This window comes from Oryctolagus cuniculus, chromosome 10 (genome assembly GCF_051225735.1).
Source record: "Oryctolagus cuniculus isolate XC-2025 breed Fujian yellow rabbit chromosome 10, ASM5122573v1, whole genome shotgun sequence".
NCBI classification, from domain to species: domain Eukaryota; kingdom Metazoa; phylum Chordata; class Mammalia; order Lagomorpha; family Leporidae; genus Oryctolagus; species Oryctolagus cuniculus.
In genome coordinates, this window is record NC_142876.1 from 95,057,016 (window position 1) to 95,085,001 (window position 27,986).

General features: G+C 41.4%; 1 protein-coding gene across 25 annotated transcripts in view; it reads left to right on the forward strand.

The window, feature by feature from the left end:
• The window catches only part of ERC2 (ELKS/RAB6-interacting/CAST family member 2), a 1,012,357-nt gene that overhangs the window by 319,266 nt on the left and 665,105 nt on the right, over nucleotides 1-27,986 (forward strand). For 11 of the 25 annotated variants that reach the window (XM_051852286.3, XM_070050690.2, XM_089306082.1 and 8 more), the window contains one exon: nucleotides 9,717-9,791. In XM_051852286.3, coding sequence (XP_051708246.1) covers nucleotides 9,717-9,791 — 75 coding nt within the window. Of the gene's footprint in view, nucleotides 1-9,238; nucleotides 9,331-9,354; nucleotides 9,633-9,716; nucleotides 9,792-13,055; nucleotides 13,098-27,986 lie in introns of those variants that run through there. The other 14 variants (XR_016214779.1, XM_051852281.3, XM_089306079.1 and 11 more) reach the window with 5 other exon arrangements.

Genomic DNA, 27,986 nt, shown 5'->3' on the forward strand with positions numbered 1-27,986 from the left:
GTAAGTAACTCTTAATCATTATCATCCTTCAGAGCAGACTCCTTGTGATCAAATGTGCTGTAGAACTTCAGGTTTATACATACAATATCATTTGTACTATTTGGTGTGTTTATTGGGTATGATCAGTGTTATTGGGTACCTCCTCTGGGCAGACGCCAAGCTGTATTAGAAGCATCTTTTGGTTACTAGGAATATATAATGGGCCTGTAGGGTCCCTGCTATCACTTGAGTGTAGACACAGACATGAATCAGTTATTTTGTAAATTGTGTCAGATTACAGTGACATGAAAGGAAGGTGCACAGTGCTATGTGAGTGTCCTAGTATATGAGCGTATGGGATGTAGACTAGTCTGAAAGTCATGTAACAACCTTCCTGTGATATATTTGTAACCCATGGCTGTGTAATAAGTTATCCTACATACTTTGTGGCTGTAACATGATGAACATGTGCAATCTCATAGAGTCTGTGGATCTAGAATTTGGGAGTTACTTAGCTGGGTAGTTTTGGTGCAGAGATTCCCCAGAAGGTTGCAGTCAAGTTGTTAAACAGGGCTGTGGCCATCTGAAGGCTTGACTGGGACTAGATGAGGCACTTTCACAATGACTTGGGTGGCTGTTGGCAGGAGGCCTCAGTTTCGTGTCATCAGTCCTGTCTATAGGACAGCTTGATAGCCTCATGACAGGGCAGCTGGCTTTCCCCAGAGCAAGAGATTAAAGAATGTGAACTAGAAGGAAGCCAGGATGTCTTTGATGTTCAAACCTCAGAAGTCACATGTGTCACTTCTACAATGTTCTATTTCTTAAGAGTGAGTTACTGAGTCTAGTCCACAGTAGAGGGGAAGGTAGTTAGACTTCACCTTTTAAGAGGAGTGTAAAGGGTATGTGGACATGTTTTAAACTACTGCCAGAGGAATATGTGCTTTTCTTTTAGAAAAACGTTTATTTATTTTCAAGGCAAGGGTGACAGAGAGAGAGAGAAAGAGATCTTCCATCTTTTAGATTACTCCTCAAAGGGCCTCAGTGGCCAGGGCTGGGCCAAGCTGAAGCCAAAAGTGTAAACTCCATCCTGGCTTCCATGTGAGTAGCAGGGATCCAAGCACTTGAGCTGTCATCTACTGCTTTCCCAGGCACATTAGCAGAGAGCTGTATTAGAAGCAGAGCAGCTGGCACTTGAACTAGTGCTCCCATATAGGATGCTGGCATTGCAGGCGGTGGCTTAACCAGTGGTACCACAGGTTAAAGATTTATTTATTTACTTGAGAGGCAGTTACAGAGAGAAAGGTCTTCTAACCACTGGTTCACTCCCCAAATGGCTGCAACAACTGGAGCTGGGCCAGTCTGAAGCCAGGAGCTGGGAGCTTCTTCTAGTTCTCCCATGTGAGTGCAGGGGCCCAAGCACTTGGGCCATCATCAGAGATGCTGGATCAGAAGTAGAGCAGCCAGAAGTTGAAACAGTGCCCATGTGGAATGCTGGTACTGCAGGTGGATGCTTAACCTACTACACCACAGCACCAGCCCCAACATTTTTTTTTTAATTGCTGAGTTGGATATTGAAGATGTTCCAACCAAGGGGTTGCCAAACTTTTCTGCAAAAGGCCCACTAGTGAATATTTTCAGATTTGTGAAACTGAATGCTCTGTCATGACAACTCAACCCTAACCTTGTAGCATGAAAGCAACCTCATTGATATGTAAATGAATGGGTATAGCAGTTTCAACAGACAATTAATTTTCCAAACACTAGATGGGCTGAATATGGCCTACAGGCTGTAGTTTGATAATCCGTGAAGACAAAATAAATGATGGAGAATTATTCCAAGAAGAAAGAACAGCACATTTTGAAATGAAGAGAGTTATTTTGCATTTCAGATCCCTAAAATGGAGTTGGGTCCACTTCCCCAGCCCTGCCATGTGCTGTGATGTTTACTGAAACACTATAATGAAAAAAAAAATGTAGGAAGCATTTATGCACACATATACATTTTATAAACTTGAGTGCTTTGAGGTAAAAATCAAAATGCAGAAATAGCTTTGTGTAATAAGGACAGGTAGTATTTCTGTAAATTAAAAACTAGTTAATGGCGAAGGGAAAGGGGAGGATGTTGGAGTGTCCCATAGTGGGTTACTGGGTTCAGTGCCTGCCTGTGACTCCTGACTCCAGCTGCCTGCTAATTGAGACCTTGGGTGACAGTGTTGATGGTGCGAATGATTGTGTCCCTGTTACCTGGGTTGAGCTCCCAACTCCTAAGCACTTGGAGAGTGAACCAGCAGAGAGGAGCTACCCTTCTCTCTGTCTCTGTCACATTGTCTTCATCTGTCTCTCAAATGAATAAGTGATAAGAAAGCAGTGTACTTTATTGTTAGCTTTATAGTACTCGCATGGATTGCAAATACAACAAAACCACAAAAACCTGTGTGAGAAAGAAAGATATCAGATTTAAGATGATGGTTGCTCTCTGGAACAAGAGAGGATAGCAAGGTTGTAGGACTTCAGTAGTTTCTGTTATATTTTTAACACTTTATAATTGCCATGGAACACACATAGTAAGAAATTTACCTCCTTAGTCATTTATAAGTATACAGTTCAGAGGTGTTACTTATATTCACGTTATTATGCATCTGATCTCTAGAACATTTTAATTTTGCAAAACTGAAGCTCAATACTCATTAAACAACAACTTTACATTTCTCCCTAATCCCTGTCTCTAGCAACTACTGTTCCACTTCCCGTTTCTGTGAGTTTGACTACTTTATACTTCAGATACTTGGTATAAGTGTTATCATACAGTGTATATCCTTTTGTGCCTTATCTCACTTAGCAAAGTATCTTCTGGGTTCATCCACATTGCTGCTGGTGCTAAAGTGTTCTTCTTCTTTGTTAAGGCTGAATGATAGTCTATTGTGTGCATGTACAACATTCTATTTATGTGTTCATTCACAGATGGATATTTGGGATGCTTCTAATGTTATAATAATGCTGTGTACAAATCTGAAGCAGAGATTTGGTAAAAGGAATGGCCAGATCAATAGCGCGCTGTGCAAATATAGTAGCCTGAGCATCTAATTGTCTATCCTTATACAGCATATTTCAGTCAGACTTTTTCTCATACTTTCCAATGAAACTACTCTAATTAAGGTTTTTAATGACTGTCTGTAGCTCAGTCTGACCACCAATTCTCTGGCTTCATTCTACTGATTTCTGAGAAGCGACTGGTACTGAACATTTGCTTTACTTGATATCCAGGAGGCCACGTTATTCATTCTCTTCCTGTCTTGTTGGTTGTTCCTTCTCAGTCTCCTTTGCTGCTTGCTGCTCACTTTTCAGATCCTTTAACGTTGGAGTCCCTTGGGGTCCGTTCTCTTGTCTCTCCTCTCTGAGCTCAGTCCCCACTTGATCTCCTCTAGGTTATGGGTTCAATGCTATATTCAGATCTGGATGCATCTATTTGATTGCCTACTCAGTATCTCCACTTACATGTCTGACAGCACAGAAAGTTAACACATGTGAAGCGATATTCTTGATTCCATTAACTCCCACCTCCCCTCCTCAGGCTTTATCACCTACCTCTATTCTTCCTCTTGTTTAGGCTAAGAGTCTGAGAGTCATCCTTTTCTTCCCTCTTTGTCTAGTTCCCAGGCAGTCTGTCAGCAACATATCCAAACTCAAGTCCTTCTCATTGCCTGCATTCTGCTACCCTGGTTTAAGGCTCTTGGATCTCCTGCTCAGTTTCCTCCAGTTCCCTTTATCTGGTCCCTATATTACCGTCCTCACCATAGTGAAGTACCAAAAGTGGAGTAGTCCTTTAAGAATGTACTTTATATCATGCTTTGCTTTTGCTCAAACTTTCCCATGGCTTTTCATTATCCTTAGAGTAAAGCCAGTGTTTCCACAATGAACTCCAAATGCAAGGCCTAGCCTCCCATTGCCCCTTACCTCTGTATTCCTTTGACCTAGTACTTTTCCCATCCCTCTTGCAGCCCTGGCTACACACTTAGCATTTTCTGTTCCCTCTCCCTGGAATATATACACCACTGTTTCCTCATTCTATTTAGACTTTCCATGTTCTGCTCAACCATGACCTTTCCATGGAGCTTTCTCTGAATACCCAAGGTGAAATTACAATTAATCAGCTCCTCCCTGTGATGTCCTCTTCCAACTTTTCTTCTTTTCGTTTTGGACATTTGTAGCAACTAGTTTTGTCTCCTTTTCAAATTATTGTGCCTTTTCCCTATTTAAATCTGGAAGGAAAAAGAAAACCTACAACGGCTGGGCTGTTGGTCTGTTTGGATCACTGCTGTATTTCATCTATCTCCTGTGTCAAATATTTGAATATATCAATCTGCCATATCTGAAGACTGATGTGAGTTGAGATTATAGTGCTTACTTCCCTGTTGATTTCTCCAATTAGTTTTGGTCCATTAGAGTAGCAAATTTAAAGCATGGCTTAAAATTTGGCACTCCTTCCTTTGCTTCAGCCAATAAAACATGGCAGGCATGATGATGTATGACTTCCAACATCAGGTAATGAAAGTCTGTGTGGTTCATTGCTTATGTGCTAGAACTCTTGTTGTTGGAGTTCTTTATTCCTACGTTGAATAGACTGGATTGCCCTGAGGCCGTCATGCAGTGAGGGAGCCCAGCCACATGTAGAGGACACATGGAGATGCTCACCTTGACAGTCCAGACAGAGCCCAGTGTTCCAGACATTTTCAAGCTCAGGCACCAGCCACTGGCCTGAAGAAGCCATCTTGACAATGGATCCAGTAGCCTCCAAATATCATTTTATAGAATTGACCCATGGCTATCCTTTATGAATTCCTGACCTAGAATACATGAGCACACTGAAGTGGTGGTGGTTTGGTACCACTAAGTTTGGAATGGTTTGTTATACAATAGTAAATTTCCAGAACTATAATAGGAAAAGGCCAGATAAAAATAGTAATTACTTTTGGAAAGAAAGCAAGTTTTGAGGTGTGTGTGTGTGTGTGTGTGTGTGTGTGTGTTGTGTTTACTGTCTACTGAAGAAAGTTTGGCCAGGCTCTTCTTGGGAGGTGGTAGCCAACCAGATTAACTCACTAGACTCTAGATCCTCGTTAACTGCCACGAATTGTTCTGACGAGCCTCTTGAGATTGCAGGCTCAAAAAATCTTCCTTCCTGGTAGATTTCTGAAGAAAATGGCAATTTAAGACCAAATATGGTCAACCTAGTCAGGAAATTAGTAATGAAATTATAGAAAAATAAATAACCTGGGGCTTAGGATCTTTTGGAGATATTCTTTTGTGTGTTTTTTCTTTTCCGTCTTATTCTTAAAACTGAGAATGGGGACAACTAAAAATACCACCAGAGATGAGCTTCTCACAGTCAGCTGGAACGTCTCAGAGCTGGAATGGCTTAGAAACCACTTGAAAAGTTCTTCATTCTGCAGATCAGAGAGGAGAAGGAGTGTGCCCAAGGTCTCAGGCTGGGACTGAGGTCTCCTGGCTTCTGACTCTCAATACAGTGAGTCTGGTTCAGGGATAAGCTTCAGGGAGTGCTAGCCAGGCCCTGAGAACCAGCTGAAATGGTGCATGCTACTTCATTTGTGTGTGCTGTTGTACCCATTTCCAGAGGGAATCCACACTTTCCATTTAATTCTTACATAAAAATGTGACACCAAGAGGTTTAAGTTTACCACAATAGATGATTTAGTTCTGTCACTTAAAAACCCTCAGAGGAAGTTAAGTCTTATCCTCACTGATACCACTATGAGAGAACACCAAAAGCTCCTGAAGAATCCATTCATTGTTTAAGATTAGTGATTAATGAGTACAACTCTCATACAGGCAGGAATAGTTGGAGCATCCAGAAACTAACTCATAGTACTCCCTGATTAGAAAAAAACTTGACTGGCAATCACACATTAATATCACTGCTGTGGTCCAAAAATAGCAACAAACCATACAGGACGTATTGGATATTATTTTTCCTTGCGACCATTGCCTTATTTAAAGCAGAGGGAATTGGGATATCTGTAGATCTGACAGCTCAGAGGCATACTTCATCCAGTGTAGACATTCAGCTGCCTTTTCAAACGGTGTTTCAGGAGTCTTAGCTTTTTATCAAGCAGAAGTGTTGTTTTTTTGGGTCATAGAGGACTTCTCCTGTAGCCAGTAGATAGAAAAAGAAGAAGGGCTTGTGACTAGTAAGGGAATGCTTATAGAAATTGATTGCCTGATTTCTACCCACATTCCACTAGCCAAAAGTAGGTCCTGTGGTCCCGTCTAGACACAAGGACGGTGTTGGTGGGCCTTCCCAACAACTTTGCACTATGGGAGATGAGCGCAAATTTTCATTGTATACTTGGTCTTCCACCCCAGAGTGAGCATTTTAAGAATTCCACATATAAAGAACGGGCCATCAAAGAAGGAGGTACCTTTCCACTTTGACTATGACCTTGTCTAAATAAGATCGGAGTTGGCAAACTCAAAAGGCTTCCATAGCCTTGGCAACTCATGACAAGAGCCTAGGGTGATTACTGATGCCATAAACAAGAGTGTCAATTGTTAAGTCAACAACAGGAGTCACAACTGTGCACTTACTCCCCATGTAGGATCTCTGTCCTTCATGTGTTGTACAATGTGAATTAATGCTGTAACTAGTACTCAAACAGTACTTTACACTTTGTGTTTCTGTGTGGGTGCAAACTATTGAAATCTTTACTTAATATATACTAAATGGATCTTCTGTATATAAAGTTAATTGAAAATGAATCTTGATGTGAATGGAATGGGAGAGGGAGTGGGAGATGGGAGAGTTGCGGGTGGGAGGGAAGTTATGGGTGGGTAAAAGCCACTGTAATCCAAAAGCTGTACTTTGGAAATATATATTTATTAAATAAAAGTTGAAAAAAAAAAAGAATTCCATATCTCAGAGCTAGCTGAAGTGTCTCATGTGAGGCCTAGAGACAGTTTATATGGTTAGAATACAGATTATAGCCCTCTCCAGCACTTTCGGTATTAAGGTGATTCTCAGAAACCATGAAGGCAAGATTGAAAAAATAGTTAGAATAAGAAAACGGCAATGATTGGATAATTGGAAATTTATTTTTTTAAAGAAGTGACACAGAGGTAAGGACCCACTTTTAAATTTGAACCAGCTTATATTATAATAGAATTTGTATAATTATATCAAAGAGAACTCTGTTTCCACTTTTGCAAAACTATTGCTCCAAGTTTGCCTTTTAATTGCATGTTTTCCCTTGATGATATTTCCTTGTTTGGCAGAAGTTACAGCAGCACCTGCCTCTACTATGTGATTTTTATTTTTACTATCTTGCTTAGTTGATTCTTGATTATTTTACTCTTTTTATGCACACTGAATATGCCTCTTCAAAGTCTCTTATTGTCTTTATTCTGGAATGGGGATTGGCCATAGTATGAAATGATCATGAATTTCATTCTTAAATTTTTAAGATGGGTTTTATATGCATTTGGTATCAGAACTGGCAATCTGTGAAATAAATTTCTTCTAGTGGTTACTACAGAGAAATGTTCTTAATTGACTTTTCATTTTCTGGTCTATGAGATTTTATTGGTTCAGTGAACTCCAAAAGTAATGCTGAGGCTAAGTGCCACCCCCACCTCTACCCTTTTTTTGGACGTTGACATCCTCATGGGGATTCACCCAGTAGAGGCCTGGCACTGATTGTACTTTTCATGAAATTGAATATTCGAAACTTGTTCTAACAACTAATGTTACACATTAACTCTACAAGTTCACAATGAAATACATTAAAAATTCATTTCTTAAATTTTAAATTACATCTTATTGTTATCTAAGATCTTGATGTTATTACACTTAACGCCAAAACAGGGGGTGCTATTGCACTTCTCTTCCAGCTCAGTACTCAGTGGCACATCCCCACTGAGTGGTTTGTGATCAGTACTAATTGCTGCATGGTCTCCGCCAGCCCCCTGGACTCACCATACAGGCTATCCTCTTCATTTGGTCATACTGAGGCTTAAAAGAGACAGGTATTACCAAGGACATTGTAGCTGCTTGATTCAGTACAGCTGTCTGCCTGCAGGGTAGCCAGTGTTGCTAGTTCATAGTTAGGGTCCTCCACAGGAATACAGTATCTCTTTCTCTTTCTCCACGCATAAAATCAGTTAACTTGGCTCAATCCATTATGGGGAGAAACATCTTCTAACTGACAGGAGAGCATTTTGAATAATTAGGTCCCACAGATCTTAAATTGTAGGCTCAGAAACAGTCTTGCATAGGATTGTAGATTTGTATTACTGATGACCTTGAGGAGAAAAATGTTCATAACCCTACCCTTGCCCCCCTGGCCCCCAGTTCTCTGTCCCACTCCTGAGCAGTGGCCCTGATTCTCTGGTGCTGGGCTTGGAAAATGTGCTTTGTGATCCATTGCCACTGGCAAAGAAGAATGTAATAGGGTACAAGCAAAAGGTTGCCTGCTTCTTTTATCCTGGGTAGAGCTGTCTTTTATTGTGAGATTTAAGTCTTCTGACAATTTTTACATTAATATGTCCTGCCTTTATGAAATGCTGATAGTAGATGAAGATGGTGGGAATAGAGTTAATTTTAAATGTCCTTGCTTGGAAAAGCTAGCCATTTGTTTGGTCCTCTTTCTCATTTTCCAAGTTTGTGTTTTGTTTTGATTTATTTGTTCAACTTAAATGTTTGTGATCCAATGATTCTAAAAGTCTAGAGTCAAAATCTAAATTGATTGTATTCTGGAAGCAGAAATAAGCTTTTGGGGAATTATCCCAGAGATGACCCATACCAGCAGTGTGGACATTTGTGAGCAGTTTTGTTTACTTCTGCCAATGCCTGCTCTCATAAAACTGTTGACAGTTATTAAGACAATCAGAGCATGAATGGAACAAACCCATCTTCATCTCTTCTTTTCTGCCAGTACAACTTTACAGAGTCTTAACAGAATTGTTCTTTTGAGAAGAGGCAGCAAAAAGTGAGCCTGCAAGCTTAAAATTGCAATTAGGCAATTTCTTTTTATCTAAAGAAATGTTCAATATTATTCCAGGAGTTCTCGGAGCCACATCTGGCTTCAACCACTTTTGCCTCTTCTCTAACATTGTTGATATTAATGCCAATTTTAATTTCTTGGCATCATCATGTATAAATCTATCACCCACAGATGTGATTTTGAATAAGGACTGAAACTGTAAATTTGCAAGCAAGAGATTCACAGGATTTTATCACATTACCCCAGAAAGTGTCACAGTTGTACTGAAATGGTTTTAAATTGCTCATTTCAAACCCTCCTCGGTAGCAAAGTGCCATGCGTGCAGCGGCTTTGCAACCACGTTAGTCATTTTCTTTGCTCTGTTTCCTGGCTGTGTTTGTATTGGGAGCACAGAGTAATGTAATTTAGTAAATTATGATTTGATGGCTGGGCATCAGCCCCAGTGTTGAACAGTATTTGGACTATGATTACTTGCTGGCTTTGTCACAGTTGACATTAATTATTGATGGGAGTTTCAGAAATAGCGCATGTGCCAAGAGCTTTTCACCGGAGAGCAGGCTCCAGGCAGGAGGGATGCTAAAGAGTGTGGGGGCAGAGGCACCTGTGGCTTGTTTATGTCTGTGCCCCGGGGACCTGGACTCGGTGGGCTGTGTAGTACCTGTGTGACGGGCATGGTGGAGCGGAAAGATGAACCGTCAGGCTTATTTCTATCGTGTTCCTCCCCAGGAATTGCACCGAAGAAGCCAACTTCAGCCCGAGCCGGCCAAGACGAAGGCTCTCCAGACTGTCATTGAAATGAAGGTAGGAGCTGTGCACATTTGTCAAAACCAGCTGTGCCTCCGGAGTTTGTTCTAACTTGAGGGTACCTAACATAAACATGAGAAAGGAACCTTGTGTTTTGCTCTGGGTACCCTGGTGAGTGCTTTGTGCTGGATCTTTTTGTCTTCTTGGGTGCATTCAATTTATTGGCCCTTTAATTAGGATCCCTTTTCTGGGCAGAAGAAAAAGGGCTCAAGTATCTGCAGCCTGAAAAGAACTGGGTTCATTTCCAGAGCATGGCCAATGCCTTTAAGCCTAAGGGAGGTTTTTGTGTGTACTTTAAAAGTAAATTTCTAAAGCTGGAATAATTCTTTTCTTCCTCCTATTTACATTATAATGAAAAGACACCTTGGAGAAACTACAATTTGACAAAGGGAAGTTATTTTATATGCAGTGAAGTTGTTAAAGAATTAAAATTATGCTTTGAGCAAGATCTATTTTCCAATGAATAATACTTTGTTGACTTCAGTATTTTCTTGTAACCATGTCTGGAAGGGATAATAATTTATTAAAGGCTCACAAACTATCCTATCTAGTTGTGGAGGTGTAGAGATATGCTATTTAAAGGAATACAGAAATCCTTCTTGGTGGATTTAGGGCATTTAAGGAAAATGAAATAAATGATATCGACCAAGCCGTGACCTATGATTAAGAAACAAATGTAGATGGAATTCAGTTGCTTTGGTAGTATCTGGAAATTGGAAGTCTTTTATTTCTAGTTGTGGCCCAAAGGAAGCAAATCATAAATTATTTATCTTAGGGATAAATAATTCTAGATTTGAATTGTTTCAGTAAGAAAAAAAAATTCATCATGAGGATGTTTGCAGTCTTCAAATTCCACACTTGAGCTGAATACTGGGAAGGTTTTCAGGTCCCCATCAGCCTACCAGAGGATCCTGAAACTTACTGATATTCCTATCATAAAAATCCTATGCTTTTTATCACAGGATTTTGGTTTGTCTGCCAAGATAGTCCCAAGTCCTAAGGGAAATGAAACTAATACGAGCTATTGAATTTTTGGCTTGGAAAAATTCTAGCTTGGAATTTTTTTTTTCTAGTCAATGACAATGTCTTTATCCAAGTGGATTTCTGTGGAAGTAATGTAGAACATTTGCTTTAAAATTATATGTCCCCCCAGTGAGGTTACACCAGTCAAAGCACTCATAATGTATTTGCAGTAAGTTGGTATGAAAAATACTACTTATGGGGAAAATGCCGATAGGAAAAGAGTGATTATTAATCTTTGGCTCGTCAGTTGTTTTGAATTTATGTAATTTTAACCTATTTTGAAAAGAAACAACATTCTACATGTGGGTAGCAGTGGTTTATAACTAAGTTCCATTCTTACTGCACATTTCAAGCTTCACATTAAAGCTTTAAAAAGGGGGGAAAAGGACAAAAGACTAAAATACATTCTCTGTTCTTGTTCTTGTTATTATTATTATTATTATTATTTTGCAAAAGTTTGTTCAGTCCCCTCTGCCCACTTCCATACCCATCTCCCCAGACTGCCCTCTACACAAATAGTGATGAAGAGGACACACATACTCATTTCCAAATTATTAGAAAAAGAAAAAAGGATGAACAAATCCCAGGAATGTTTGGGGAAACTAGGAGAGACATCTTTCCCAATATGGTGGCTATTTTCTTATTAAGCAAGTCTCTTCTGAGATGATTGGTGCTTTTTTGAGACTTTTCAAAGTAGAAATTCTGTTTGATTCAAGTTTACTCTTGAAAAAATAAAAACATTGATGTAGGCTGTTAATGTGGGAAGGCATAAAACATGATTTTCTAGAGCAAATTCATCTGTACACCTCAGGGTACTTCAAAAAGTTTGTGAAAATAAAATTAAAAGCTAAATTTACTTTGGAGCAAAAAATTTTTGAAATCCTTGTATATAAAAGGTCTTCAAAAAGCTCATGGAAAATACGTATTATGGAAAAACTGCATGGATTTCAAAGCCTTTTGGTACCAAAATTTATCTTTTTTTTTTTTTTTTTTTTTTTTTTTTTTGACAGGCAGAGTGGATAGTGAGAGAGAGAGAGAGAGAGAAAGGTCTTCCTTTTGCCGTTGGTTCACCCTCCAATGGCCGCCGCTGCAGCCGGCGCACCGCGCTGATCCGATGGCAGGAGCCAGGATCCAGGTGCTTTTCCTGGTCTCCCATGGGGTGCAGGGCCCAAGCACCTGGGCCATCCTCCACTGCACTCCCTGGCCATAGCAGAGAGCTGGCCTGGAAGAGGGGCAACCGGGACAGAATCCGGCGCCCTGACCGGGACTAGAACCCGGTGTGCCGGCGCCGCAAGATGGAGGATTAGCCTATTGAGCCACGGCGCCGGCCAAAATTTATCTTTTATTTCCACTTTCCATGAACTTTTTGAAGTTCCTTGTCTATCAGTAAATTGAACCTGGAGTTTTTCTTTTGTGGATGCCAACAATGCTGATTTGTAGGTGTAAGAACATATTTGCAGGACACATGAAATCAGTATGTTTGTTAGGGAACTGAGCCCGAGTTTTTCTGTTGTCTTTTAGGATGCCTGTTAATTCGCAAAAGCGCTGCCTTCTGTTTGTCAGTGGGCAGTCTGAGTCCCATTAGCATCTGTGCTCAGCACACCTAAATTGAGTTATAGAGGCAGCTGGTGGAGGCCCATGCCCTCAGCCCTGTGTGTTGCTTGTGACAGAGGCTGTGATCTCATCCCATTCTGTGCATCTGTTATATGTGTGTGAAAGTGGAGCATGTTGTCCAAGCCTTGGAGCTGACTACCAAGTAGAAATGACCCTTACATCTGGCAGGTGAAACTTGAGGCCCCACTGTGTCTTAACATTGGGTACACATCTGTGTCACCTGGTGCCTTGGCAAAATCTAAAGGTAAAGAAGTTTTGTTAGAATAAATTGGCCCTGCAGTTTCAGGAGAAGACATAAAGCAAGGCTCAGAAGTTACCCCTAAGTGTCTCCTCCTTCCTAGAGAAACTGAGGGTGGACTTTAGAACCTCCCTCATACACTTTGCATCCAATTGAGAGCTGAGAAACACAGCCTGGGAGTCCTACATTTCTGGGTACGCCTAGACTTTTAGAGTTGTGAAAACATGTCGCCATGAGGTGAGTGTTGGGGAAGCAAGGTGGGCAGCAGCTCTTCGCAGACATCACACACAAGGCCAGCCAGCTGAGCCAGGGAGTTAAGAAGTCACCTGAATAAAAATGAAAGGAAGCCAAGTGAATAAAGTTATTTGTGATTTATCTTCTTGCAGGAAGCTTCACGTTTTAATTTTGGCCCTGATTTGGTCTGGCAGGTATGTTCCAAGTTTGCATTTAGAATGTTGCGTGTGTTTCTTGGGGAAACTAGTGTCTTGTAGATATGAAACTCCTCCCTTCTTTCTTCATGTCTGAAGATTCTTCACTAAGCTCTTTTCTCCTCTGATGGAGACCTGCAGGTCAGCAGAGTGGCATGCAAAAGGCCTGATTTCTTTTTCTTCCTTTAATGTTAATTCCTTTGAAAGAATATGTTTTTAGCTTTATTTATTTATTTATTTATTTGACAGAGTTAGACAGTGAGAGAGAAAGAGACAGAGAGAAAGGTCTTCCTTCTGTTGGTTCACTCCCCAAATGGCCGCTATGGCCTGCGTGTTGCGGCCTGCGCGCTGCGCTGATTTGAAGCCAGGAGTCAGATGCTTCCTCCTGGTCTTCCATGCAGGTGCAGGGCCCAACGACCTGGGCCATCCTCCACTGCACTCCCGGGCCACAGCAGAGAGCCTGACTAGAAGAGGAGCAACCGGGACAGAATCCAGCACCCCAACCGGGACTAGAACCTGAAGTGCCAGCGCTGCAGGCGGAAAATTAGCCTAGTGAGCCGCGGTGCCGGCTTAGCTTTATTTTTTATTATAAATTTGATGTGACATATTGTCCAAAAATTTTACTTTCTTGGATTCATTCATAAACTGTACTCATTTTTTTTCCCAAGAAAAATGAATTATAGTAATGGCAGTACTTGTCAGATAGTCTCAGAAACGTTTTTCTTTGTTAGTAAGGATGTCTAAGTTCTAAAATCTAATCCAAAGTGGCTGAAGCCAAAAGGAAATTTATTGGCTCACTTAACTGGAAAGAAGAAGGGGTTTTGCTTCAGGCACAACTTGATCCAGGGGCTCAAAAGATATTAGCAGATCCCATTTTCTCTCATTCTACCTCTTATCTTAGCTTCCTTCATGTGAGTTCTATTTTTAGACACACTGTCCTTGCCTGTCTGAGCAAGATGGCTCAAGTAACCCCAACAATCACAGGAGAAAGAGCAGGGAGAACGTTGTGTCTTAAAAAAAAAAATACAAAAGGTTGGTGCCGTGGCTCACTTGGTTAATCCTCCTTCCATATGGGCGCCGGGTTCTAGTCCCAGTTGCTCCTCTTCCAGTCCAGCTCTCTGCTGTGGCCCTGGAGGGCAGTCGAGGATGGCCCAAGTGCTTGGGCTCCTGCACCCACATGGGAGACCAGGGAGAAGCACCTGGCTCCTGGCTTTGGATCTGCATAGCTCTGGCTGTAGCAGCCATTTGGGGGGTAAACCAACGGAAGAAAGACCTTTCTCTCTGTCTCTCTCTCTCTCACTGTCTAACTCTATCTGTCAAATAAACTTAAAAATATGCAAAAACCCAACCAAATTAGAGTAATAATAATTACTGAGTTGAAGCATAGAACTTCACTCCAAACTTAACAGCCCTGGTGTCAAAGCAAAGGTGTTGAATTCCCTGGTTCTCATTTGCTTAATACATTAAATGATACACAATCATCAAGAAAAACAACTTTCTGCTAACACTGCAGGAATTGTTAGATTTTCAGCAGAAGTGATCAAATAGGAGATAAATGAATGATGGAGGATTTCAGTGGAAGTTGCAGAAAATATACTTATCTGGTGAACTTGTTAACTGAAATGCATTAAGAAGCAGGGCACAATGTTCTATATGACAGTATTTCTGTTGGAACCTGAAGTGTGGATTGTGGGTATTTAGCCTTCTAGTCACATGACCAACTAGTGCATTTGTGTACCAAGAGTGGTTCATCTTGGAGAATGTTCATCTCCCATCAGATTTTTAATTGGAACTCAATTATAAGCAATACAATATTGGGCGTCAATAAATTGCTGAGAATATGACTCTGCATTCAGCTACACTTCAATGGGGAGGTTGACTTTTGTTATTAAAATTAAAGACTACACCTTATTTTGTGCCGAGGCAGATGCCTGCTCTTTTTCGTGGAGCTGACCTGCAGTTGTATTAAGATTCCTGTAAGAGGTCTCTTGATGTTTGGTCAAATTCAGCCCATTCCATTTCACAAGGTATGCAAGGGCTGCACTGGAACACTGTGAAGTCAAAAGTTACTACCTGGGAACTTCCCCAAGTCTTGTAGCTAGGAAGAGCCAGAATTCAGACCCAAACCGAGGGTATTGAACATAACCCAATCCTTCCTCATGAACTAATTGAAGTCCTGGATCTAATCAGAGACACTATGAAGTAGATACCAGATTTCTAGGGCCTGCATAGGTTTATTGCATGTCTCTGGGATAGTTATATACTGATTTGGGTGTTACTTAAATTTTTTTTCTCCCAGGATTCTATATTCATAGGATATTTATGCCAAGCCTTATTTTTCTAGTTAAGCAATATTGATCACATTTAGGCCTTAATATTACTCTGTCTCTTTTTTGGCTGTTATAACTAATAATAGCACTAACAACAACAATGCCACTTTTGCCATCAGTGACACTCCAATGGCAGGGATGTCACTACCACATATTGGGGCTAAGCTCTTGATGTGCTAAAAACCTCTGAATAGACATGATTATGCCCATTTCACAGATGAGAAAGCAATAGTTTAGAAAGGATAAGCAGCCTGCTCCAGGTCCTACACCAACTGGTTGGCAGCTAAGATTTGTACACATTTATCCCCAAAGCTCTTTTATTTGAAAGTCGGAGTTACAGAGAGAGAAGGAAAGATGGAGAGAGAAATCTTCTATCTGTTGGTTCACTCTCCAGAAGGCTGCAACAGCAGGTCTGGGCCAGGCCAAAGCTACGAGCCAGGAGCTTCTTCCATGTCTCTCATGTAAGCAGCAGGGGCCCAAGCACTTGGGCCATCTTCCATTACATTTCTCAGGCCTTATTAGGGAACTGGATTAGAAGCGGAGTAGCCCAGACAAGAACTGGTGCCCATATGGGATGCTGGCATTGCAGGCAGTGGTTTTAGCCACTATGCCACAGCACTAGCCCCATCCCAAAGACCTTAATACTCTCTACTCCTGTCTTACTAAAGACAGCCCATAGGTCCAACTGGTTTTTCTTTCAACACATTGAAAGTTGTGCTGAGGTTTGCATCATAAAATAGATAAAGACAGCTTGGGGAACTGGAGATGCCTGTTTGATATTTCTGGAAAGGAATGAAGTTATGCTTTATGTTGTGAAGCAAGAGTTGCTCTTTGTATATGTGTGTGTCATTGAGCCTCCAAATAGGGCTACAAATATTTTTCCCCTGTACTTTAAGTCTAGTCCTGAAGTTTTTTTTTAGCAATGTAGAGTAATACCTTCTTCAAATTTGCAACGTCCTGCATTTTTGATGTTCACTATCCATTTACGAGACCAGGATTATCCTTTAGCTTATTTTTTCTTGAGAAATTTCTTCATAGTCTCATCTTTCAACTTGAAAGATATTTTAAAAACTCTGTTCCATTTAACTCTATTCCTTAAATAAAAGGGGAAAAGTTGGTTTTAAGCAATGTCCAGAAAATGAAAAATGTCAAGTTAAATGTTAGGTCTGAATGGTATATAGCTGTCATTTAGAAGCAAGTAAGATCCTTTAAAATTAGTTTTCTTTCCATTTTTGCCCAAATTCTTCTTGCAATATATATGACTCTGAATGTGACTTAGTTGCTAGTTGATAATTCCTGCTATTAACTGGGTTAGTTTGTGTGAATATAACTCCTGATGTTGAATCACAAACATCAGTGTTTACTGAGAAGCTATTTTTTTTTTTTTTTTGCAAAGCACTGTGCTGGAATTTTCAGAAAAATTGGACTTTCATCTTTAAGGAGCTAATAAAATAAGTACACAAGATAGGTTCTAAGAGTGACCTCAAAAGGGCAAAACGGGCTACAGGGATTCAAGGGATATCGGACAAGAGAAGGGCAGGGAATGCCTCCTGGAAGAGGTTGCATTTGAAGAAGATCTTCAGAGATTGGTATGGTTTTGTTAAAGGCAAGTATGGGTTATAAACAGTGAACATCATAACAGCCAAACAAGGAAGCTATAAAGTGTAAGGAGTGTCTAGGAAAGAACAAATGATTAAGTTTGGTACATTTAAAAAGCAAAAGTGACAAATTAAGTCATAAGGAAGTAAAAGGAAAGAAATAAATAAAAGCTGAAATTAATGAAAATACAAAATAAACATATACTAGATAGGAACACCAAATTTAAATGCTAAGTGTCTGAACAGATTAATAAAAATAACAAATTCTGGTTAGAGTCTTTGAGCGAAGCAGAGATACCACAAGTAAACAATATCAGGAATGAAAGGGCTGCATCTCTGTATATTTATTAACATTACAAATATGAGAGAGGGATGAGCCTTGTGGTACATGCAGTTGAGCCTCCACTTGGGATGCCGGTATCCCATCTTGGAATGCTAGTTTGAGTCCTGAGGCTCTGCTTCCACTCCAGCTTCCTGCTAATATCACTGGGAGGCAATGGATGATGGTCCCTGCCACCCATGTGGGAAACCTAATGGAGTACTGAGTTGCTGGCTTCAGTCTGGCCCAGCCCTGGCTGTTGTGGGCATTTGGTGAGTGAACCAGTGGATGGAAAAATCAGTGTGTTTGTCTGCCTGCTTGTTTGCTTTTCTTTTCTCTTCTTTTCATTTCATTTCGTTTCGTTTTGTTTCTTTTCTTTATTTCTTATATTTTTCTGCCTCCCTCCTTCTCTTCCTTTCTCTGTCTCCCTTTCCTGATCCTTCCTTCTTTCCTTCCCTCCCTCCTTCTCAGTCACTACACCTTTCAAATAAATAAATCTTTTTTAAAAATATTTTTGTTTGAGAGGTACAGTTACAGACAGAGAGTTGGAGAGACAGACAGATCTTCCATCCACTGGTTCACTCCCCAGATGGCTGCAACAGCCTGAACTGGGCTGATCCGAAGCCAGGAGCTTCTTCTGGGTCTCCACACAGGTGCAGGGGCCCAAGCACTTGGGGAGACCCAGAAGAAGTTCCTGGCTCCTAGCTTCAGATTGTCCCATCTCTGGCTATTGCAGCTATCTGGGGAGTGAACCAGTGGATGGAAGACCTCTCTCTCTCTTTCTCTCTTTCTCTCTCTCTGCCTTTCAAATAAATAGATAAATCTTTTTTAAAAAGTTCTAAAAAAAAAGTTCTGGAATTAGATAATATGATGATTGTAAAGACCACTAAGTTGTATACTTTAAAAGAATGCATTTTATAATGCATATATTACATCTCAATGAATCTGTTATTAAAATCTAAAGGAGGCTAGCATTTTGGCTTAGTGGGTTAAATTGCTGCTTGTGATGCTAGCATCCCATATTAGAGCAGTAGTTGACAGCCAAGCTGCTCTGCTTGTATCTAGCTCCCCACTAATGTCCCTAGGAAAGCACCAGAAGATGACCCAAGTGCTTGAGCCCTGCCACAATGTGGGAAACCCAGATGGAATTCTAGGCTTCTGGCTTTGGCCTGTGCTAGCCCTGGCTGTTGTAGCCATTTGGAGAGTGAACCAATGGATGAAAGATCTCTCTCTCTTTGTCTTTCTGTGTCACTCTGCCTTTTGTAATAAATAAATAAATAAATAACTTTGTAATATTTTTCTCTAGTTTTTTTTAATAAAGGAGATGATCAGTAGCTTTGATTACTATAAATAAGTAAGAGCTGTAAAAGATGTATTTCTTAGGTTTATAATAGAGCTTAATATTTTTAATATGAAAAGAGGTCAAGTTTATCCATGTGGAATCAACATTTGGGGGAAAAAGTACTAAGAAGTTGATATTTTTTCAGGGTGGGCGATTATGAAGAATTTTTGTCCTGTTTTTATTATTCCTACATTTTCATCTCTTATAATGTGTGTAAGAACAACCAAAAACCTTTATTTAGGAAAAATATCAGTAAGTTTATTAAAACAAAATCCATCATCAAAAAGCTTAAAGGTGCATTTTTTTATTTGTAATTCTTCTTTTTTTGTCTGGACTGAGAAGTCTCCAAAGGGAATAGGTTAGATTAATTTTAGAAACTGAGAATCTAACTTTGTTCTTCTGGCTTCCCTGTGGTCCCCCCATCCCTCCTGTAAAATGGGTCCATGACACCATCCTGCCAAAAATTGAGGTGGGGATTACAAAGAATTAAGGTGTGGGAAAAGTCCTGGCACATCATAGATCCTCAAGGACTCCTGTAAGGATCGTCCTTTTTCCTTTTGGTTTGGCCGTTAAGTTGTTTTACCTGTTAAAAAGAGGTGTCACATTTGAGCAAGGACCCCACCAAAGAGAAGGACCAGATAAGTTCATTTCAGGTGGAATCTAGGAATGCACACAGAGCTTGCAAGTGGAAGAGAATCAAGTCTTTGTGAAAGTAGAAACCAGTAGAGAAAAGAGATTCCTAGGAGGCATAATAAATGACCTAGGGGATTCGTTTCCTGATTAGCAGGCATCTGGCAAGGTGCTTATGCCTTTTGGCTTTTACTGTTCTCCTCTGGCCATTGAAGGGATTGGGCTAAATATCCTATTTTAAGAATTACGCGAAGTCTGCAGGCTTGGTGACTGGCAATTTGGATTTTCAGAAGGCCCTCTTGGGGAGCCAGAATTGATGTGACATTCTTGCAAAGTTAAAATCTTAGCTTTGACTGATCCATCCTTGCCAGCCCTGCCCAGGCCAGCAGCCATGGCCCTCTCCCTTGCTGGTACTGGGTTCCCAGTCTATTGTTTATTTAGGGCTCATAATTTCCTTACTGGCATTGCGCCCCTACCATCAGGGTTGAGAAGTCAACCACAGGCCTCATGTGAACTTCCCCTTTCAAGTTTCAGTAATGACAGTGTACAGCCCGTCACATGCCTCATCCCTAAGGCATGGTCCAGTTTCCACATCCATCAAGCCGCGCTGGGTGACTTGGGGTGGCCTGAATTCCATTGCTGCCTGTTGCTTTTTCCATGAGACAAACTGGTTGAACACAGATGGAGTTGTGGTATGTTTTGGAGATCCTAAGGAGGAGGCCCCAAAACCTATCAGGGGATGGTTTAAAAGGAATAGATAAGAGCAAGTTTATGTTTCTAGGAGGACAGTGAAGACTTTTTCTGAAGAGCACTAGAAGAGAAACAGAGGGGCCAGATATCCATCTTTTAAGGCTCCCCAAAATAGATTTGCTGTATTGCAAAGTCATGTTTTGCTGAATTCCTGGTGTCCTCAGAGAGTGGGCAGCTAGCATTCAAACCCTCTTTGTAGCCAGAAATTGGTGAAAGATAACATCCAATCCATGTTTAGGGAGGGCAGCATCGCGCATGCATGGAGGGACAGTACATTCATCTGGAAGCAGTTGCTGAAACTTTTCCTTCCCTATCCCCTTTGTCCAACCTCTTCATGTTGTTTTGACCTTGCTCTGTGATCTTTAGAAGAGAAGTACTGTATGGCAGAAAGAACCAGAATAGTTCAGCTTCTAGGTGATGCTCTTCTCTGAATCCAACCTTTTCTGAGGTTGACCTGCAGATGGCAAGGTCACAATATGTGGCCTCCTCTCTCCAAGTCCAGGGAGGCCTGTCTGTCAAGAGCACCATTCCAAACATTAAGCAGGTTATCTACCATCTGTGGGTCTCCTCACCTTTACGTGGGTAAGTAAGTCCTCAATTCATAGGGTTGTGGGCAAGATTAAATGAGATTTTTCTAGTACAGTGCTTGTGTAAGTGGTCAGTACATATCAGCTGTTGTTATTGATTGTGTTTTTTTTTTTTTTTTTTTGACAGGCAGAGTGGACAGTGAGAGAGAGAGAGACAGAGAGAGAAAGGTCTTCCTTTTGCCGTTGGTTCACCCTCCAATGGCCGCCGCTGCAGCCGGCGCACCGCGCTGATCCTGGCAGGAGCCAGGAGCCAGGTGCTTTTCCTGGTCTCCCATGGGGTGCAGGGCCCAAGCACCTGGGCCATCCTCCACTGCACTCCCTGGCCATAGCAGAGAGCTGGCCTGGAAGAGGGGCAACCGGGACAGAATCCGGCGCCCCAACCGGGACTAGAACCCGGTGTGCCGGCGCCGCAAGGTGGAGGATTAGCCTATTGAGCCACGGCGCCGGCTGATTGTGTTTTTTAAAAGAATTATTTGTTTGAAAGTCAGAGCTATGGAAAGAGGAACACACACAGAGAGAGAGAGAAGGAGAGAGAGAGAGAGAGAGAGAGAGGGAGAGAGGTCTTTCATCCTCTGGTTCACTCCCCAGATGGCTGCAACTGCTGGGGTTGGACCAGGTGGAAGCCAAGAGCCAGGAACTCCATCCAGGTCTCCCATGTGGGTGTCAGAGGCCCAATTGTTTGGGCCATCTTCTGCTGCTTTTTCCAGGCTGTTAGCAAGGAGTGATATCAGAAGTGGAGCAGCTGGGATTTGAACCCGTGCCCATATGGGATGCCAGTGTTGTAGGTGCCAGCTTTGCCCACTATACCACAATACCAGCACCTGTTGCTTTGGTCCTGTGTCATTCTTTTCTGTATATCCTCTCTCACATGTGAGAATTTATATTTTTAACATTTATATAAGTGAGACATAATTGGAAAAGAAAGCATAGATATAAAGTAGAAATCTATGTTGTCCTCCCCCACCCACTCAAGCTGCGTCCTCTACACATAAATCCTGGTTTTTCTCTCCATTCTCACCTAAAAGAGAATGTTCCTACTAGGGATCCTGTGGTAGCTCATCCTCAGATAGGCATTCAGGAGCTTTTGCTTTAGTCTCTGTCCCAAGCACATTGAACTGATTTGAGTTGGCCAATGCTTTCTTCCATGCTTTGAGCAATGGAGAAAGCCTGCAGTGTAAATTGCAGTCGCTTTCTATGTAGGGCTGATACTCAGTGAAGAGGCCCAAGTGCAGCTACAATGATTGTTAGACTCTTCAATAAAACACCCACAGCTACAAACCTTCAGAATAATGCCTGCCTTCCTCCATCCATCCCTTACCTTGAGCTGTCCAAATCCAGGAACTGAAGGGATAACTCCTGACTCTGCAGGGACCTCATCCACCAGATTCTAGTGTTCCATGGGGTGTCTGTTCTGATTGGTTCTTTTCGTGTTCCACACTAGCTGTTGAGTGACTCAGCATCATCCATAACTCCATGGGGTTTAGAACAGGTCTTCAGTTTGCAGTTACCATACCATGATGCCAAGGGAACTGTCCACGTGAACAGGTGACTCCTTAGCTGTCTCCTTGGTCTCCAGTCTCTTCAGACCTTCCTTTGACTTCCTTTTTTCTTGGCACTGTTTACTCTCTTGTTTTCTGGGACTCTCCCATAATTTCCATCAGTTTTGACCCTTTCCTTTTGAAGACTCTGCCATGGTTTTCCCTATCCCTATTCTTAATCATGTCTGACGAGCTCCTTCCTTCTCCCACAGGCTGATGATTCCATGGTCTCTTCAGTCTTAGTTCCATTCTGGCATCTATTTTTATTGTTCATTTCCTAGAGGCTGTTTAATTACCTGTTTTCTTGTTTACCAGCTTGTAAATGATTACCAGTCAGAATCACATGTGAATTGCTAGCTTGATTCTGTAGATTGGTGATTCTTCACCCTCATTTTCTTTATGTTTCTAACTCTTCAATCTGGTAGTCCTACCCATTTCTGACTTCCCTATCTGTAGAATTATAGAATATATCTGTATATTTAGATTTATGTTATAGAATTGTAGAATATATCTAACTATATTTTGGTATTGTCTTTCACACTATCATATGTGTACTACACTCTTCTGTTTTAAGTGACAGAAATGTTGCTGAATTGTTGAAATCTTTACTTAAGTGTGGAGTTGGTCTTCTATGTACAATTTTAGCTGAAAATGAATCTTAATGGAGAATGGGAATTAGAAAGGGAGAGGGAGGAGGAGGAAGGGTGGAAGTGTGGGTGGGAAGGCAGGTATAGTGGGAAGAATAACTATATTACTAAAGTTGTACTTATTAAAATTGAATTACTTAAAAATTAAATGTAAAGAAAAGAAAAAGAAAAAAAGAAACCTTGTTGTATTTTGGTATTTGGGGGAGTAGATGGTTCACATGTAGCTATAGCAAGCTGTTCAAAGAATGTCATCAGGACACAGTTATTCAGGCAAGTTCACCCTTTTCTTTTTTAAGATTTATTTATTTGAAACATAGAGAGAGAAAGAGAGGCCTTCCCTCTGCTGGTTTACTCCCCAGCTAGTCACAACAGCTAGGCTGGGCCAGGTCAAAGCCAGGAGCCAGGAGCATCATCTGGGTCTCCCACATGGGTGGCAGGAGTCTAAGCACCTGGGCCATTTCCACTGCTTTCTCAGGTGAGTTAGCAGAGAGCTGGATCAGAAGTGGAGCAGCCAAGATCAGAGCCAGTGCCCATATGGGATGCCAGTGTCACAAGCAGTGGCTTACCCTGCTATGCCACAATGCCAGCCCCCCAGGTAGGTTCTTAATACATGTTCTCACAGAAGACCATATCCTTCCTCAGGCCCACATTTTCTTTACTCCCAGAAAAAGGTAGGTGGGCTTTGTTAGAGGCCTGAGTTCACTCCTGGGTCAATCACTGTGTCTGTAAGATCCATGGTGCTTGCTTTTAAGCAGGGCCACACAATTGGAAATCCCTACTAAAACTCTAGAAAGTTGGGGAGATATGTAGTTCTCCAAAGGAAAAAAAGCTGAGTGGACAAAATATTGATACATGCTACAGCTAGAAACAGGAGGGGAGGTGATGTTTCTTAAGAACCTGTTTGCATCTTGCCCTCATTTACTTCTCCTAACAATCTTAGGGCATAGGTTTAACATGGGTAGAAACAGGCTCCAACATTCAGCAGGGTGGAATGAAAAGGGAAGCTACTGTCTTCCACTTGTGTATGTAATAGAACTGGGAAATTGCTGGGAACTCATTATGTTGTTGTTGGCTTATGTTAATAACGGCCACCCTTTATTCTGCCTCCATGATAAGTGCCTTCCATGATAGGTACTTTGCATGCATTTTAACCTCACTTGTATGTATGGAGGCTCTGAGCATGATATTCTATCAGAGAGGGTGAGTATCCTGCCCAAATACATAGAAGTCTAAAGTAAGCTTTACATCCCAGTTTGTGACATCCTAAGGATAAAACTTTTCACCTTCCCATGTGGACTGTCTGGATTGTTTACCTTTAGCTCTTTTTTTTTTTTTTTTTTTTTTGTTATTGTTGTTAGAATTGAGTCCATTAACCACTTAAGAGTTAACAGATTCACGCATGGAAACCAAAACTTCACAGCTCACTTTATATCCAACAAGAAGTAGAGTCACAGGGCTGGCGCTGTGGCATAGCTGGTAAAGCTGCTGCCTGTAGTACCAGCATCCCATATGGGCACAGGTTTGAGTCCCTGCTGCTCCACTTCTCATTCAGCTCTCTGCTGTGGTCTGGGAAAGCAGTGGAAGATGGCCCAAGTCCTCGGGCTCCTGCACCCATGTGGAAGACCCAGAAGAAGCTCCTGGATCCTGGATTCATATTGGCACAGCTCTGACCATTGCGGCCATTTGTGGAGTGAACCAGTGGATGAAGACCTCTCTCTCTCTCTCTGCCTCTCTGTAACTCTGCTTTTCAATAAATGAATAAATCTTAAAAGAAAGAAAGAAATAAAGAAACAGACTAGAGTCACATCTTCGCCAGGAGTCACTGGTAACGTGCACCGAGACAGGAAGGATTCATCTGCGTGCAGGGCGTGGATTTTGTGAGGAATGAGTCCAAAGAAGGCAAATGAGGTCATGAAAAGAAATATAAAGTACCCTCATTGCTTTCACTTTGACTTAGATTCTATGCTTGTACATTTTGCCATAAAGCTAGATCCCATCTGAAAAAGTAGATGAGTGTAGGACAGTAGCATCGCCAAAGGACAGCATTGTCCCTATCATTTTCTAATCCAGGCCGTTATCTTTTTATACCTTACAAGTGAGTTGTGGTGCATGCAAAGTACTTTTCTGAGAACCTCCCTCGGCAGAGTAAAGGGCTGCCCTTGTTAACAGAAGCCAACATCCCTGTGGCCAGGGCCTAGCATTTCTCCAGTTCTGTTTTGTCCACAAGTAGAACACAAAACCTCCATTTTTATTCCATCCTGTTCAACTCTCTGAGCATGTTCCTAGCCTTGCTGATCCCGTAACCCAAGATTGTTACAAGACTGGAATGAGTACAAGGTGTAAAACTCCCAGAAGAATACCTGACACACATGTGCTCAATGAAGATGAGTTTTTGATTTTTTAGTATTTATTTTTCTTCCTAGTCTGTCTTCGGTCTAAGTTCACTTCTTCCTTCAAGTACTTCAGTTGGGTTCCTAGGACCATGGTTCTTCCCCCCACCATAAATCCTTTCAAAGGCAGGGCATTACTCACTTTAAGTCCAAGTTTTGTTTACAGATACTAGATGATTTTTAAAAGTTAAGCCTCCAAGAGCCTCTGTGGTATCCAATAATAATAGTTTAGAGTTTTATTCTAAATAAAGTGTAGCATAATTATGCGGGGATCTTCCTGAACATTAGATCATGTCTCCTTTAAACCAAATTGGCCCTAACTGTGTTGATCAGCATCCGAGGACCAATATATGATCGTGGAGAGTTCCATTCTCTGTAAAAACTGCTTATATTTCCTTTCTTGGCCTGATATTAAAATGAAACCAGTAATTCTTGCTGTATTTGAAAAGAAAGCACATTGTGACACTCAGCAATAACATAATTGTTACTTTTTGTGACTAAATGATACTGCTTTTTTTTTTTTCCTGATGTTCCACCCACTTACCACTTCAGTGTTCGCAGTTCCTAGAGAGGAACTGAAATCTGTTTCTTGCTGTTTAAGGGGAACACAATGTTTGACAAACACAAAGAGTAACAGTGGCATCCTGCCTGGCATAGAGACTGCAGAAAGTTTTCTCCCAGGGTTGCTGTGCATATGTGCCAAGTCGGAGACCTCCTGGAAGGAGCTTCCATGTTTTTCTATATATACTAAGCCAGTAAAGTTGCTCCTTCCCTTCTGCACTGGTCAGTCTTGTCCCTGTCTCTTATGGACACCTGCAGACATTTAGAACCTTTGCTTTGGGACCAGCACTGTGGCATAACAAGTAAAGTTGCTGCCTGCTGTGCCAGCATTTCATATGGGTGCTGGTTCTGGTCTGCACTTCTCCATTTCTGATCTAGCTCTCTGCTAATGCACCTGGAAAAAGCAGTAGAAGATGGAAGAAACTCCTGGCTCCTGGTTTGGGACCAGCCCAGCCCTGGTTGTTGTGGACATTTGGGGAGTGACCCAGCAGATGGAAGACCTTTCTCCCTTTCTCCTTCTCTCTCCTTTCCTTCCTCCCTGTCTTTGTTCTCTCTCTCTCTCTCTCTCGCTCTCGCTCTCGCTCTCGCTCTTTGCCTTTCAAATAAATAAAATCAGTCTTTAAAAACAAAAAGCTCCCAGGTAATGTTGGTGCCACTTGTCTGTAGACCAGCATTTGAATAGCAGGAATCTTGACTGTAATCCATGTTAAATGTGGAGAAGCTTGCCTGTGAGTCTTCTTGAGGTCTATCGAGCATCTTACATACCTGACATAGTAACTGATGTCCAACAGGTAAACAGTATATATTTATTGAATGAATGAACGAAAGAACTCCTTGTATCTAGATTTACTGTCTATAGCATACGTGTCCTAGAAAAATCAAGATATTAGTTAAAAATAGAAGGAGAATATAAAAATAAGCTTATTTGAGTTTTCCCACCCAACTTTCACCCCCATTACTGTAGTCATTGTGGTCATGGGATCATGCTAATATTCCTGGCAGGTTTAAGAATGAGCTGGGTGGGCCCACTGAGGAAGTGGCTACTAGGAGTTCAATTCCAGTGATTTGTTTATTACTTGCCAATCATATATCTGTTCTGTATCTTTTGGATGATTGATGTACAATAAGTAGGCTTGGGTTTGAATCTTTAGGAGTTGTAGTCTGAAATTTATGTGTAAAATTTTTACAAGTATTATTTTATGAATTCCGGAAAGAAGTGATTTCAAAGAGATACTGAGTTCATATATTTTTCCCCTAATGAATAGGCAGTGAAACAAACATATTTGAGATTTTCTTTTTCCCTTAAAGGAAAATTTTTCATATTTGTACAGTCCATAACCAAAATATAATATAACAATAAGATCATTTGATGCCGGCGCCCCGGCTCACTAGGCTAATCCTCCGCCTTGTGGCGCCGGCACACCGGGTTCTAGTCCCGATCAGGGTGCTGGATTCTGTCCTGGTTGCCCCTCTTCCAGGCCAGCTCTCTGCTGCGACCCAGGAGTGCAGTGGAGGATGGCCCAAGTGCTTGGGCCCTGCACCCCATGGGAGACTAGGATAAGTACCTGGCTCCTGCCATTGGATCAGCGCGGTGCGCCGGCCGCAGTGCGCCAGCCGCGGCAGCCATTGGAGGGTGAACCAATGGCAAAGGAAGACCTTTCTCTCTGTCTCTCTCTCTCACTGTCCACTCTGCCTGTCAAAAAAAAAAAAAAAAAAAAAGATCATTTGATGGTTGTCCTTCTTGGGTGTATTTGAAAGATGTCAGCTGAGATATGAGGGGACCACATCTGGTGTTTCACTGCTGTAGTCAGAGCAGGTATATGTAAACCACTTTTGAGTGTCGGAAACTAACAAGGTGATCTGGATCTTTCAGTTCACCCTTATTCTAAATTGGGATAATCATGGCATATTTCCCTTAGAAGTGTCCAAATCACTGCTTTGACCCTTCAATTTAGTAATGTATCCCTGAGGTTTATGCAATCATTAAAATACTAATTTTTTCTCAAGATTTGAGTTCTAGAGGTCATAATACTGGGGATAAGTGAAACAAAATAAAATATTTTGCTTCAGATATCCCAGAGCCAGTCATACTTATGTGTACAGAGAATCCCCAGTAACCATGTAACACATTTATTTGCTGTACAACCTTCCTGTTCACACACTAGTTGGGTTTTGTGGGCCCAATATAGGTCCTCAG